This window comes from Myxocyprinus asiaticus, chromosome 39 (genome assembly GCF_019703515.2).
Source record: "Myxocyprinus asiaticus isolate MX2 ecotype Aquarium Trade chromosome 39, UBuf_Myxa_2, whole genome shotgun sequence".
Classification (NCBI taxonomy): Eukaryota; Metazoa; Chordata; class Actinopteri; order Cypriniformes; family Catostomidae; genus Myxocyprinus; species Myxocyprinus asiaticus.
Window position 1 is genome coordinate 29,607,718 of NC_059382.1, and position 12,534 is coordinate 29,620,251.

Sequence of the window (12,534 nt, forward strand, 5' to 3'; positions counted from 1 at the left end):
TGATGAAAGTAAATTTTGCATTTCCTTTGGAAATCAGGGTCCCAGAGTCTGGAGGAAGAGAGGAGAGGCACACAATCCACGTTGCTTGAGGTCCAGTGTAAAGTTTCCACAGTCAGTGATGGTTTGGGGTGCCATGTCATCTGCTGGTGTTGGTTCACTGTGTTTTCTGAGGTCCAAGGTCAACGCAGCCGTATACCAGGAAGTTTTAGAGCACTTCATGCTTCCTGCTGCTGACCAACTTTATGGAGATGCAGATTTCATTTTCCAACAGGACTTGGCACCCGCACACAGTGCCAAAGCAACCAGTATCTGGTTTAAGGACCATGGTATCCCTGTTCTTAATTGGCCAGCAAACTCGCCTGACCTTAACCCCACAGAAAATCTATGGGGTATTGTGAAGAGGAAGATGTGATATGCCAGACCCAACAATGCAGAAGAGCTGAAGGCCACTATCAGAGCAACCTGGGCTCTCATAACACCTGAGCAGTGCCACAGACTGATCGACTCCATGCCACGCCGCTTTGCTGCAGTAATTCAGGCAAAAGGAGCCCCAACTAAGTATTGAGTGCTGTACATGCTCATACTTTTCATGTTCATACTTTTCAGTTGGCCAAGATTTCTAAAAATCCTTTCTTTGTATTGGTCTTAAGTAATATTCTAATTTTCTGAGATACTGAATTTGGGATTTTCCTTAGTTGTCAGTTATAATCATCAAAATTAAAAGAAATAAACATTTGAAATATATCAGTCTGTGTGTAATGAATGAATATAATATACAAGTTTCACTTTTTGAATGGAATTAGTTAAATAAATCAACTTTTTGATGATATTCTAATTATATGACCAGCACCTGTGTGATATATATATATATGAAAATGGTGATGAGAATAGAATAGAATGCTGGGGAAAATATTAAATAAGGAAAAGTGTTTATTATGAACCTTTTAACATGAAAATAATATTTAAAAAAACAATAAACCAATAAATATACTATTAATCCTTATTTTATGTGTTTAAAAGATTATTTGCTAATCGTCAACATCAAGGTTATATATGTATGTATACAGTATATCTCTATCTATCTATATATAATATTAAACCTTAATGTTGGAAGAAAACAAACAATGTCCATGTGACATGTAAAACATAAACATGTTATTTGTCATCTAACCAAACAAGGGAATTAGCTGTTTATTATAATTAGTAAAAAATAAAATAAAATAAAAAAATTAGTAAAAAAAGGTCAACAAGTGCTTTTTTTATATGCCATTTTATTCCCTGTTTATCACTTTACAGTCCTGCGGTGTGACAAATTATCAAACGTACAAATATTCCATGTCATTCAAGTAATCAAACAATAATAATACAAAAAGTTATTTGAAATAGTTTTAGATGAAGTATATAGTCATACTGCAGGACTGCTTAAAATTGCCAAATCATTTACATTATTATTATTATTTTTCAATCTATAGGCTACATGCACATTTATTTACATTCTATTGCACTGTATTATATATTCCATGACATATATCCGGTCAGGTCAGAGCTCTCTTTGAAACGATTTGTATGTGTTGAAAAATGTCCTAAGGTTGAACTTATTCAAGGGCAAATGGTTCAATGAGAGACCCTCTAGAGTCTAGACCTCCCTCTATCTGAATGCCTCCGCCGTCACCTTAAAGAAACACGTAGTAATTTAAAAATGTGCATTAAAAGACACCTCGATGAAGCCATATCCTGTGGGTTTCATATGGGCAGGGCACAAACAGATGACCCTGTGTCTCAAATAGCATTGCGACATAAACCGCTACTCACTTCTCCTTAGTGAAAGCGCCACTTTCACGCTTTAAACGAGGCAGTTGGTGCTCGATTGCTCCTGTCTGATGCAAACATGGCAGATTCGGAGGATAATGTTTCAATTCCTCATCTGAACTCCCTTCTGCAAATGGATCCTTACCTTAAACCCTATGAAAAGGACTTCCAGAGGAGGTAAAATGTTAAAATGCTTTTATAAGTGATATGCACCAGTCGTTAGGTAGGGTAATTATTCTGTGCCCATCCCAAACGCACAATTGTCATGCACTATGCAGCCGGCAATAATCATGAAATATGATAATAATTCAGCACATTATCAACGAAGAGATTGCTATATGATCATCGCATTGGTATTTAATGCTCTTGTGGCTTGACATGCCATGTGTTAACATATTTATCCATGGTTTGTATGGAGTATTTTGATGACAGTTCATTTCTTTGCAGTGAACACTTTAAACTCCAATGACTGATAGCAGTGGAAACTTTTTATTATTATGCATCTGGTAGTGCCCAGAATTATTATTGCATATATTGTGATGTATTAAGACAGTCTTACAGAAACCAAGACCTATAAACTAAACGCAGCAAGCAGTTTTGTTTCAGGTTCATTTAATCCACGTGTATTTACGCACTTTGCATGCTTCCTATGTTGCTTCACCTGCCTGCCTTGAGGCCTGTACCATGAAGCCGGTTTCGGTGGTTAGCCAGGTAAGTTTTAGTTTAGTTTGCCTCAACCCCAGGTTTTAGGTATCATAAAAGTTGGTCAGTTTTTATCGGTGTTCATCTCCGTAGTAATTTACACTAAACGGCTAACCTGCTCCGTAGCAGATTTCATTCTGGATTACAGATCACTAACAGATACTGAACCAATCAGCTGTGAGTAACATGAAATCTCTGACGCAATCAAGTCACTCCCCCGTGTCTCTTAAAGCACACTTTACAAATACAAGCTTAGAAATCCACAAAATCGGCTCTTCATGATAAATTATATATTTGAGAATCTAAATGTAGATTTTCAGCATATAGATTGTTGTATTTTATTTAAAATGTAATTGCATTTCATTTACCCTCTTTAGTCATGGCAAAAAAATATTTTTGAAAATGTAAACATACTATATTATGAAATCTATGAAACAGCCAGTAAAATGGATTAATATGATACCTTGCAAAAAAATAATCGTTTTTAAAATATTAATAGCTTAAGATTGCTATGGAAATGGGTGAATGCCACCCAAACTCCTCCTTTCTTTCTTGGACTCCAGATGAACATACAGTATTTTATTAAAGTTATAATATTATAAGCAATAAACAATATAAACAGTACACAAAATACGTCTTTTATAAAAAGAACAAATACTTCTTATTATTGCATACCATACAGTATTCCAAGTGCTCACTTTTGAATTAATCAATAGTAGCCTTATTTATGCATTTTATTTATTTATTTATTTTTTTACTAAAGACAATGTACAAATTGTACATCAAGAAAGAGAAATAAAAAACAAAAACAATGTTATTTTGAATAACCATAACAAATAACTATTCACAACATTTTCTATAAATAACATGTGTAATTCATTCATTTACATGTTATATTTTATTTCAAATAAAGTGGAAAGTTAAGGCATCACCTCCTTTTTTTAAATATTAAATGAGACAGTCATACCTCGTATTTTAACTAATTTTGTTCAGAAATCAAGAATCTGAAGGAAACAGTCTATCTAAATTACTTTATTATATTTTTAAACAAATCCCATTTATGTTCACATGCCAGACTTTTATTATTAATTATAAATATTATTTGTTCCCTATCTGTCACTCACTCGACATTGTGTGTAGTGACACTAGGGGTCACTCTTGGGAGCCCGAGACACATCTGGTCTTTGATAAAAGGCCAATGAAAATTGGCGAGTGGTATTTGCATGCCACTCCCCCGGACATACGGGTGTAAAAGGAGCTGGTATGCACCCACTCATTCAGATTTTCTCTTCGGAGCCGAACGGTCATGCTCACTGAGCTGAATACTACTGTTCATTCACCTCTGCTGGATCTGACGGCGCATTTCAGCAGCTTCTCCCCCCTCTGCACTGGTGCACTGCAGAGAATGCCCGTGGGCGCTTCGGCAGAAATAAAAGAGTATATTTCTCTAAAAGATGGAATGTCTTTTTAAAGATGCTTTTCTGATTGTGTGTTATTCCTGGTTGCGCTCGTTATCTCTCGCCTTCTGACAGTCATGATCACTGTCTTTCGTGTCTGGGCACTGCTCACGCGGAGACAGCATTCGTGGATGGTCATGTTCTCATTGCGAGAATATGTCCATGGCAACGTTACGGTCGCGGCTCGCCTTCGTAAGAAAGCGAGCCATCCCAGAGGCTCCCGCCTCGGTCCTTTTACCCACGGGTATGAGGCCAGCGCGGCTAGCACTGGGGGCGATTTGGGGACCCCAGTGGGACCGCCTCCGCCGTGTATCCCCCCGCAGACCTCCCATTCCCCAGCACCGGATGAGTCCGCCGGCTCGTCTCATGGCGAGTTCGACCTCTTATTCGGAGCCCGCGAAAGTGATGAGCTCTTGAGCGCAGCATTGGAGAGCGGGCTCGTCCAGTCGGAATCCTCAGCTACGGAAGGGCGCGATAGAACCTGTCTCTCCAACCGAGATGAAGAAGGGGTTTTTCAGCTCCTACTTCATCGTACCGAAAAAAGGCGGTGGGTTGAGGCCAATCTTGGACCTGTGAGTTCTGAACTAGGCTTTACACAGACTCCCGTTCAAGATGCTGATGCAAAAATGCATTCTGGCGAGCGTCCGGCATCAAGATTGGTTCGCGGCGGTAGACCTGAAGGATGCGTACTTCCACGTCTCAATCCTTCCTCGACACAGATCCTTCCTGCGGTTTGTGTCCGAGAGTCAGGCGTATCAGTACAAAGTCCTCCCTTTCGGCCTGTCCCTGTCTCCTCGCATCTTTACGAAGGTCGCAGAGGCTGCCTTTACCCCGTTAAGGGAGGTGGGCATTCGTGTTCTCAACTATCTCGATGACTGGCTAATCCTAGCTCATTCTCAAGACATGTTGTGCGCACACAGGGACCTGGTGCTCTCACACCTCAGCCGACTAGGGCTTCGGGTCAACTAGTAAAAGAGCAAGTTCCTCCCGGTTCAGAGCATTTCTTTTCTCGGTTTGGAGTTGGACTCAGTCTCCTTGACAGCGCACCTTACGAACAAGTGCGCCCAGTCGGTGCTGGCCTGTTTGAAGGCGTTCAAACAGAAAACAGCGGTTCCACTGAAACTTTTTCAGAGGCTCCTGGGGCATATGGCATCCTCGGCGGTGGCCACCCCGCTCGGGTTGATGCATATGAGGCCGCTTCAGCACTGGCTCCAGACTCGAATCCTGAGATGGGCATGGCGCCACGGGACATGTCGTGTGGTCATCACGCCAGTCTGTCACCGTCTTTTCAGCCCTTGGACCGACCTCTCATTTCTTCGGGCAGGTCTTCCTCTAGAACTGGTCCCCAGGCGCGTCGTGGTCACGACAGATGCCTCCAAAATGGGCTGGGGCGCTGTTTGCAACGGGCACACAGCCGCCGGCCTCTGGACGGGTCCGCGACTGCATTTGCACATCAACTGCCTCGAGTTGTTGGCAATTTTGCTCGCAATGCGGAGGTTTTGGCCTTTGATCCAGGGCAAGCACGTGTTAGATCAGACAGACAACACGACATCGGTAGCATATGTCAACCACCAAGGCAGTTTGCGCTCTCGTTGTATGTCACAACTCGCCCGCCATCTCCTCCTCTGGAGTCAGCAGCACTTCAAGTCGCTGCAAGCCATTCCCATCCCGGGCAACCTCAGCACTACAGCGGACGCGCTGTCATGACAGGTTACCCTCAGAGGAGAGTGGAGACTCCACCCTCAGGTGGTCCAGCTGATTTGGAGTCGAATCGACAGGCACAGGTGCACCTGTTCGCCTCCCAAGAATCCTCCCCATTGCCCGCTCTGGTATGCCCCGACCAAGACCCCCCTCGGCATAGACGCGCTGGCACACAGCTGGCTCCCTGGCATGCGCAAATATGCGTTTCCCCCAGTGAGCCTGCTTGCACAGACCCTGTGCAAGGTCAGGGAGTATGAGGAGCAGGTTGTCCTGGTAGCACTCTACTGGCCCACCCAGACGTGGTGCTCGGACCTCACGCTCCTCGCGACAGCTCCCCCCTGGCGAGTTCCCCTGAGGAAGGACCTTCTTTCTCAGGGACGGGGCACCATCTGGCACCCGCGCCCAGACCTCTGGAATCTCCATGTCTGGCCCCTGGACGGGACGCGGAAGACCTAAGCGGTCTACCATCTGTGGTGGTAGACACAATCTCTCAGTCTAGGGCCCCCACTATGAGTCACCTGTATGCCTTTAAGTGGCGTCTGTTCGCTAAGTGGTGTTCTTTCCGTCAGGAAGACCCCCAGAGATGCGCAGTCATATCAGTGCTTTCCTTCCTGCAGGAGAGGGTGGAAGGGAGGCTGTTCCCTTCCACCTTGAAGGTGTACATTACCGCCATAGCAGCACACCACGACGCAGTTGACGGTAAGTCCTTAGGGAACCACGACCTGATCATCAGGTTCCTAAGAGGCACCAGGAGGCTGAATCCCTCCAGACCGCGCCTCGTTCCCTCATCGGACCTCTGTAGTTCTTCAGGGTCTACAGAGAGCCCCCTTTGAGCCTTTGCAGTCAGCCGAGCTTAAGGCACTCTCCTTGAAGACTGCTCTCCTGACTGCGCTCACTTCCATCAAGAGGGTAGGTGACCTGCAAGCGTTCTCTGTCAGTGAAACGTGCCTGGAGTTCGGTACAGGTTACTCTCACATGATCCTGAGACCCTGACCGGGCTATGTGCCCAAGGTTCCCACCACCCCTTTTAGGGACCAGGTGGTGAACCTGCAACCGCTGCCCCAGGAGGAGGCAGACCCAGCCCTGTCGTCGCTGTGTCCGGTGCGCACTTTACACATCTATTTGGATCGCATGCAGAGCTTTAGAATCTCTGAGCAGCTCTTTGTCTGCTTTGGTGCACAGCGGAAAGGAAGCGCTGTCTCCAAGCAGAGGATCACCCACTGGCTCATTGATGCCATAACTATGGCATATGTCGCCTAGGACATGCCGCCCCCGGTAGGGCTACCAGCCCATTCTACCAGGGGTGTAGCGGCTCCCTGGGCCCTGGCCAGGGGTGCCTCTCTAACAGACATTTGCAGAGCAGCAGGCTGGGCAACACCCAACACCTGTGCAAGGTTCTACAACCTCCGGGTGGAACCGGTTTCATCCCAGGTAGTGGCACGCAACACAAGCGGATAAGCCCGGGATAGCTGGCCAGGTGTATCGCTTGCACATATCGCCTTCCACCTCCCTTGGAGCTGAAGAGATGCGCCATTAATTCCCAGTAGTGTTCACAAACTTTGTTTCCTGGTTGACTTCCTCCGAGCCCTGTGGCAGTCGAGTTTTCGGAGAGACTCGCTGCCGGCCCAGTACACGCACTAACTAAGAGCCCTGTTCTGGGGTAGGTGCTCCGCATGTGGCGGTTCACTGTAAGGCTAACCCCATGCGATTTATATATCTTCCGCTAGTTCGTTTCCCTGCTGGCAAACTGCATCTTCCTTGGGCAGAGCCCCTCTGCCCCAGTCTCCATGTTTGTAGTAACTCCTCCCCCATTGGGCAGGATCTACCTTGAAGGCTCTCCACATGGTTGGAAAGACCATGTGACGTATTCTTCCACTTAAATATCCCCCCCTCTCTTTGGGCGAGGTGTGGTCTCCGCAGTGTCTTCCCCTTGGGAGGGACACCCCCCGACTAGACCTGGCGGCCCAGTCGGATAATCCCCCTTCTATTTTAGGGATTGGAAAATGAGAAGGGGAAAAGAGGCCACGACTGGGTTAAGCCTGTCTCTATCTTTGGGTAGTCGACTTGTCCCCAAAAAGAGCCGTTTGACACTCATAACTATGTTGGGGGAGGTTACGTGTCGACCTGGTGTGCTGGCTATGAGGCACACAGCAAGTCTGCCCACCCAACACCTTTGCAAGGTTCTACAATCTCCGGGGCTTCGTATAGGGACCCCTATTTTCACTACATCGACACAACGTCGAGTGAGTGACAGATAGGGAACATCATGGTTACTGGTGTAACCTCCGTTCCCTGATGGAGGGAATGAGACGTTGTGTCCCTCCTGCCACAACGCTGAAATGGCCGGACCTTATATCGGCTCCTCAGCATAAAACCTGAATGAGTGGTTGCATACCAGTTCCTTTTATACCCGTATGTCCGGGGGAGTGGCATGCAAATACCACTGGCCAATTTTCATTGGCCTTTTATCAAAGACCAGAGGTGTCTCGGGCTCCCGAGAGTGACCCCTAGTGTCACTACATCGACACAACGTCTCGTTCCCTCCATCAGGGAACAGAGGTTACACCAGTAACCATGATGGTATATTTTCTCTCCATCTTTGAAATTGTGGGGGTTCTGGTTTAAGCCAATTTTTTGTAATCTGTTTCAAAGCTGCTATTCTGATTACCCTAAATATATTTTGTTCAGTTTTATTTCTTAAGGACAATGGCATTTTACCCAAAATAAGGTTTTCTGGATGTATTTCTATTGTGCAGTTAAATATTAAATTAACCTGTCTAATCACTTCATTCCAATAAGATGCTATTCATGCTATTGTATTTACTTTGAATAGCAGGTGTTATAAAAAAATCTAATTTTTATCTTCCAAGAATATTCCTTCCAAACACTGGATTGAGTAGTATGGAATATTATATGATATTTCTTCCCATTCTTGCTGATTCATTCAAATTTCTTGTAAATTAACTATATCTTCCTCAATTGTACTATTTTTCTTCTTTTCTAACTAATTTCTAAAAGTACTATTAATACAAATATTATGTATTGATTTAAATGTGTTTCTTTGTTTGGGTAGGAACAGGGATATACTAATATTCCCCCATTTGATACATTTCTGTCTTCCTCCATTTCACTTTAGATTCTTCTTTCATCCAAATCAATAATTTGGGCAGATTTATAATAATTTATTACATTTGGGAATTCTAGTCCTTCAAGCCTTTTTAACAACTTAAGAATTTTAAGACTTTAAGGTTTCCTATTATCCCATATATATTTACAAAGTAGTTTATTCCATCGTCTAAAAACACTTTTATATATATATACTAACTGGTAGATTTTGAAAAAGGAAAATAAACTTAGGGAGAATATTCATCTTTATACTCTTTATTCGTTTTGAAATCAATAGTAACCTATTTATTTGTAATAGTTTTGAATGATATATAAAGTTTAATTCAAAGAAATATAAAAGCTTTTATATTTTAAATAAATGTAAGCTTTTAAAATGAATAAGCCTGTGTTCTTGTTCTGGGCCTGTATTAGTTTGCAGCAGTCCTCTTGAGCACTCGTAGCAGCCGCTGTTTCTTCCTGTTGTGTAAATGTCTTTAATTGCTTCATAATTTTACAGTTATCCCTTGTGTTGTGTAAATCATGTGTTTTAAGTCTTCACGATTTCATGCTGAACTCTTCAGCAGTGTAAATACATTTGATTTTTTATTTATTTATTTATTTTTTAAACAATGTCTTTTGCGCAGTTTAAATGAATTTAAATTCATAATCATCAGCTTTCAGTGAATCACGTTCTCTCACGCGATTGGTTGTGTGCTGCAAACGTCACTCATTCATGTGCACGAGCACGTAATCTGATCTTAAAGTCAGGATCGATCATGGTACCAATTAAGCCTGATTGGATTGGTTTGAATTTGTCAACCTGAAACCAATCCTGAAACCCTGAGTTCGTTCAGCAACATTCATGGTACAGTCCTCTGGTGTTATCTTGACGCACGCTTGTTGTTTTTGTGTGAGTGGACGGGGTCATTGTCAGCATCAAATCCTGGCCCCGCCCACCTCTATAAATATTGGCAACCAGCAGTTGTGTGAGTACATGATGAAAGCATTAAGCGTCACACCGTTGTTGTTGTTGTTGTTGTTGTTGTTATTATTATTATTATTAATAATAATAATAATAATATTATTTTTATCTTCTTACTGCTGCGTCAATATATTTTATAGACATGCTTTCCAAATCAGTCAGACGTCAAAAGGCAAAGCAGGAAAACATGGGCTGTGTTCGGAATACCTTAATACTCTTCCATACTAGGGTAGACCGAATACAGTTGAAGCGGAGTAAATTCTTTAAAGGAATAGTTCGCCCAAAAATGTAAAGTCTCTCATCATTTACTCACCCTCGTGCCATACCAGATGTTTATGACTTTTTTCTTCTTCTGCAGAACACAAACGAAGATTTTTAGAAGAATATTTCAGCTCTGTTGGTTCATTCAGCGCAAGTGATTGGTGGCCAGACCTTTGAAGCTCCATAAAGCACATAACGGTAGCATGAAAGTAATCCATACGACTCCAGTGATTTAAGCGATCTAATCGGTTTTGGGTGAGAGAAAAAAACAAAATATAAGTCCTTTTTCACAGTATAACTTGCCATTACAGTGTATAGGCAAGATCAGAATTTCTAGCTTACAATTCCTAGTGCTTGACGCATGCGCAGAGCAATAGGTGGAGCTAGGAAATGTAATCAAGTGTGAAATCATGATCGCCCTGGAGACTGCTGATGTCAAGAATTAAAATGAAAGAGGAGTTATATTTTCAGGGTTCCCGCAGATCCTTATAAAGTCTTAATGTCTTAAATTCAGTTTTCCGAAATGTAAGGTAATAGAAAGTCTTAAATATCTTAAATGAAACAACAAAAGTGTTAATTTTTATTTAAAGTGATCTTAAATTTGGGGGCGGAAAGACAGGAATCGTGATATGACCTAAAGTGATTATCAAACTTCAAAAGAATCCATTTTAATTAAATAAATGCATGCGCTGCGTCCTTCAGAGTGAAAATGTGGCACTGTTGTATTTTCTTCAAACACGCGGGGGTTGTGTGTGTTTGCAGCGGTTGCAGAGCAGTTCAAAATCATTAGGCCATATCAGAAATTTATGACAAATTATCACTAAAGATGAACTGTTGATGATGATGATGATGATGATATAGTGTTGATGAAATATGACAATGTTTACTTTTAATTGTGTATACTGTAATACATTGTAGATTATTGTAGGAGTGCACATTTTATATCCGTTATCTGTTTGAATGAGCAGCTGGAAGCAGTGAAGCGCAAACATTCCAAAATAAGAGTCCCCGGTGTATTTCAGAGTTAAAGTGCCTTTAAAGTTAAAAGTTCCACGTGATGAATCAAATCCTACCCTGTTTTACTGATAAGCAATGTTAAGGCCATGTTGAATGTGTGCCCCTGCCTGTTTAACTAAGAGTCTGTGATACATTATTTATTTTGAGATTGTGTTGGATTGTTTTGGTATGGGCATACAGTATTTATTTTATTTATTCATGTTTTGAAAATGGTCTTAAAAAGTCTTGAATTTGATTTTAAAAACTCTGCAGCAACCCTGATTTTAGTCTGTTCTTACCAAAACCGACTGGATCATTACAGAAGACATGGATTAAACCACTGGAGTCATACAGAGTACTTTTATGCTGCCTTTATGTGCTTGTTGGACCTTCAAAGTTTTGGTCACTATTCACATGCATTGTATGGACATACAGAGCTAAGATATTCTTCTAAAAATCTTCATTTGTGTTCAGCAGAAGAAAGAAAGTCATACACATCTGATATGGCATGAAGGTGAGTAAATGATGAGAGAATTTTCATTTTTGGATGAACTATCCCTTTAAAGAAACTTTAAAGCCAAAAAGAAGATCAGCAGGGATTTTTATTGTAGATAAAATATTATGAAGCAGAATATTCTGAGCGCTTATTAATACATGAAGACCTACAAAAAAGTAATGGATGAGTTAGGGTAGGGCTGCACAATTAATCGAACGAATCAACAATTATTACGGCATTCTATTTAAGTCTGCTCCTGTTCCGTCAATGGTTTCTATTTAAAACATGTTTTACACTGAAGAACCATGCAGTTGCCTATTTTGTGATGTCACTGTTATTTAATCCTTTAATTGCGATCACAACATCAAGGGCAATAATCGACAGTTATGATTTGTCATAATTGTGCAGCGTGACCACCTTGATTAGGCCTACATAATTATAATGTCACTCCCAATTATAGTCATAATTTAACAGATTTATGTTGTGTAAGGATATAAGCACATACAATTGGTACTCTAGATTATCTGAATGCTTATGCAAGTGATTTGTACCAATTAGATGGCATTTCATTTAAATCCAGAGAGTAGCACTGTCAACAACTGGACCGCTCACCACCCATCAATTTGATGCATAATATACACAATCCTATGGCACTGACTTAACATTTGATTACAATAATAATAATAACGTCTAATTGTATTGTTGCACACATTAAGTGTGCATGGCCCTGTTTGCATTTTTATGACTCAACGTTCTCTGTTCATTAGTGCCACAGATGACAAGTGAAATGGAGTTCTTCATTATCGTTTTAATTAACACCAAAGTCTTGAGGGGTAACCATCGAGGTATCTCAATACATGTACATGGTGTCTAATTTTACCCTTCTCAGTGGACCTGCTTTTCGAAAGTGGAATAATAGTGAGTGAAATGTGTGGCACATGTTGACTGAGGAGAATCCACACGGGATGGGCCTATAAGAAACTTTTAAAATTATTATGGAAGACTGTACTAAAAATAAAATGTCA

General features: G+C 41.8%; 1 protein-coding gene across 3 annotated transcripts in view; it reads left to right on the forward strand.

Moving 5' to 3' along the window:
• The first annotated feature begins 1,390 nt into the window (after window positions 1-1,390).
• Window positions 1,391-12,534, forward strand: part of LOC127430022 (1,4-alpha-glucan-branching enzyme-like) — a 218,258-nt gene continuing 207,114 nt past the window's right edge. Inside the window, exon 1 of one of the 3 annotated variants that reach the window (XM_051679430.1) lies at window positions 1,391-1,986. In XM_051679430.1, coding sequence (XP_051535390.1) covers window positions 1,889-1,986 — 98 coding nt within the window. In that variant the 5' untranslated portion in view covers window positions 1,391-1,888. The remainder of the gene's footprint in view (window positions 1,987-12,534) is intronic. The other 2 variants (XM_051679428.1, XM_051679427.1) reach the window with 2 other exon arrangements.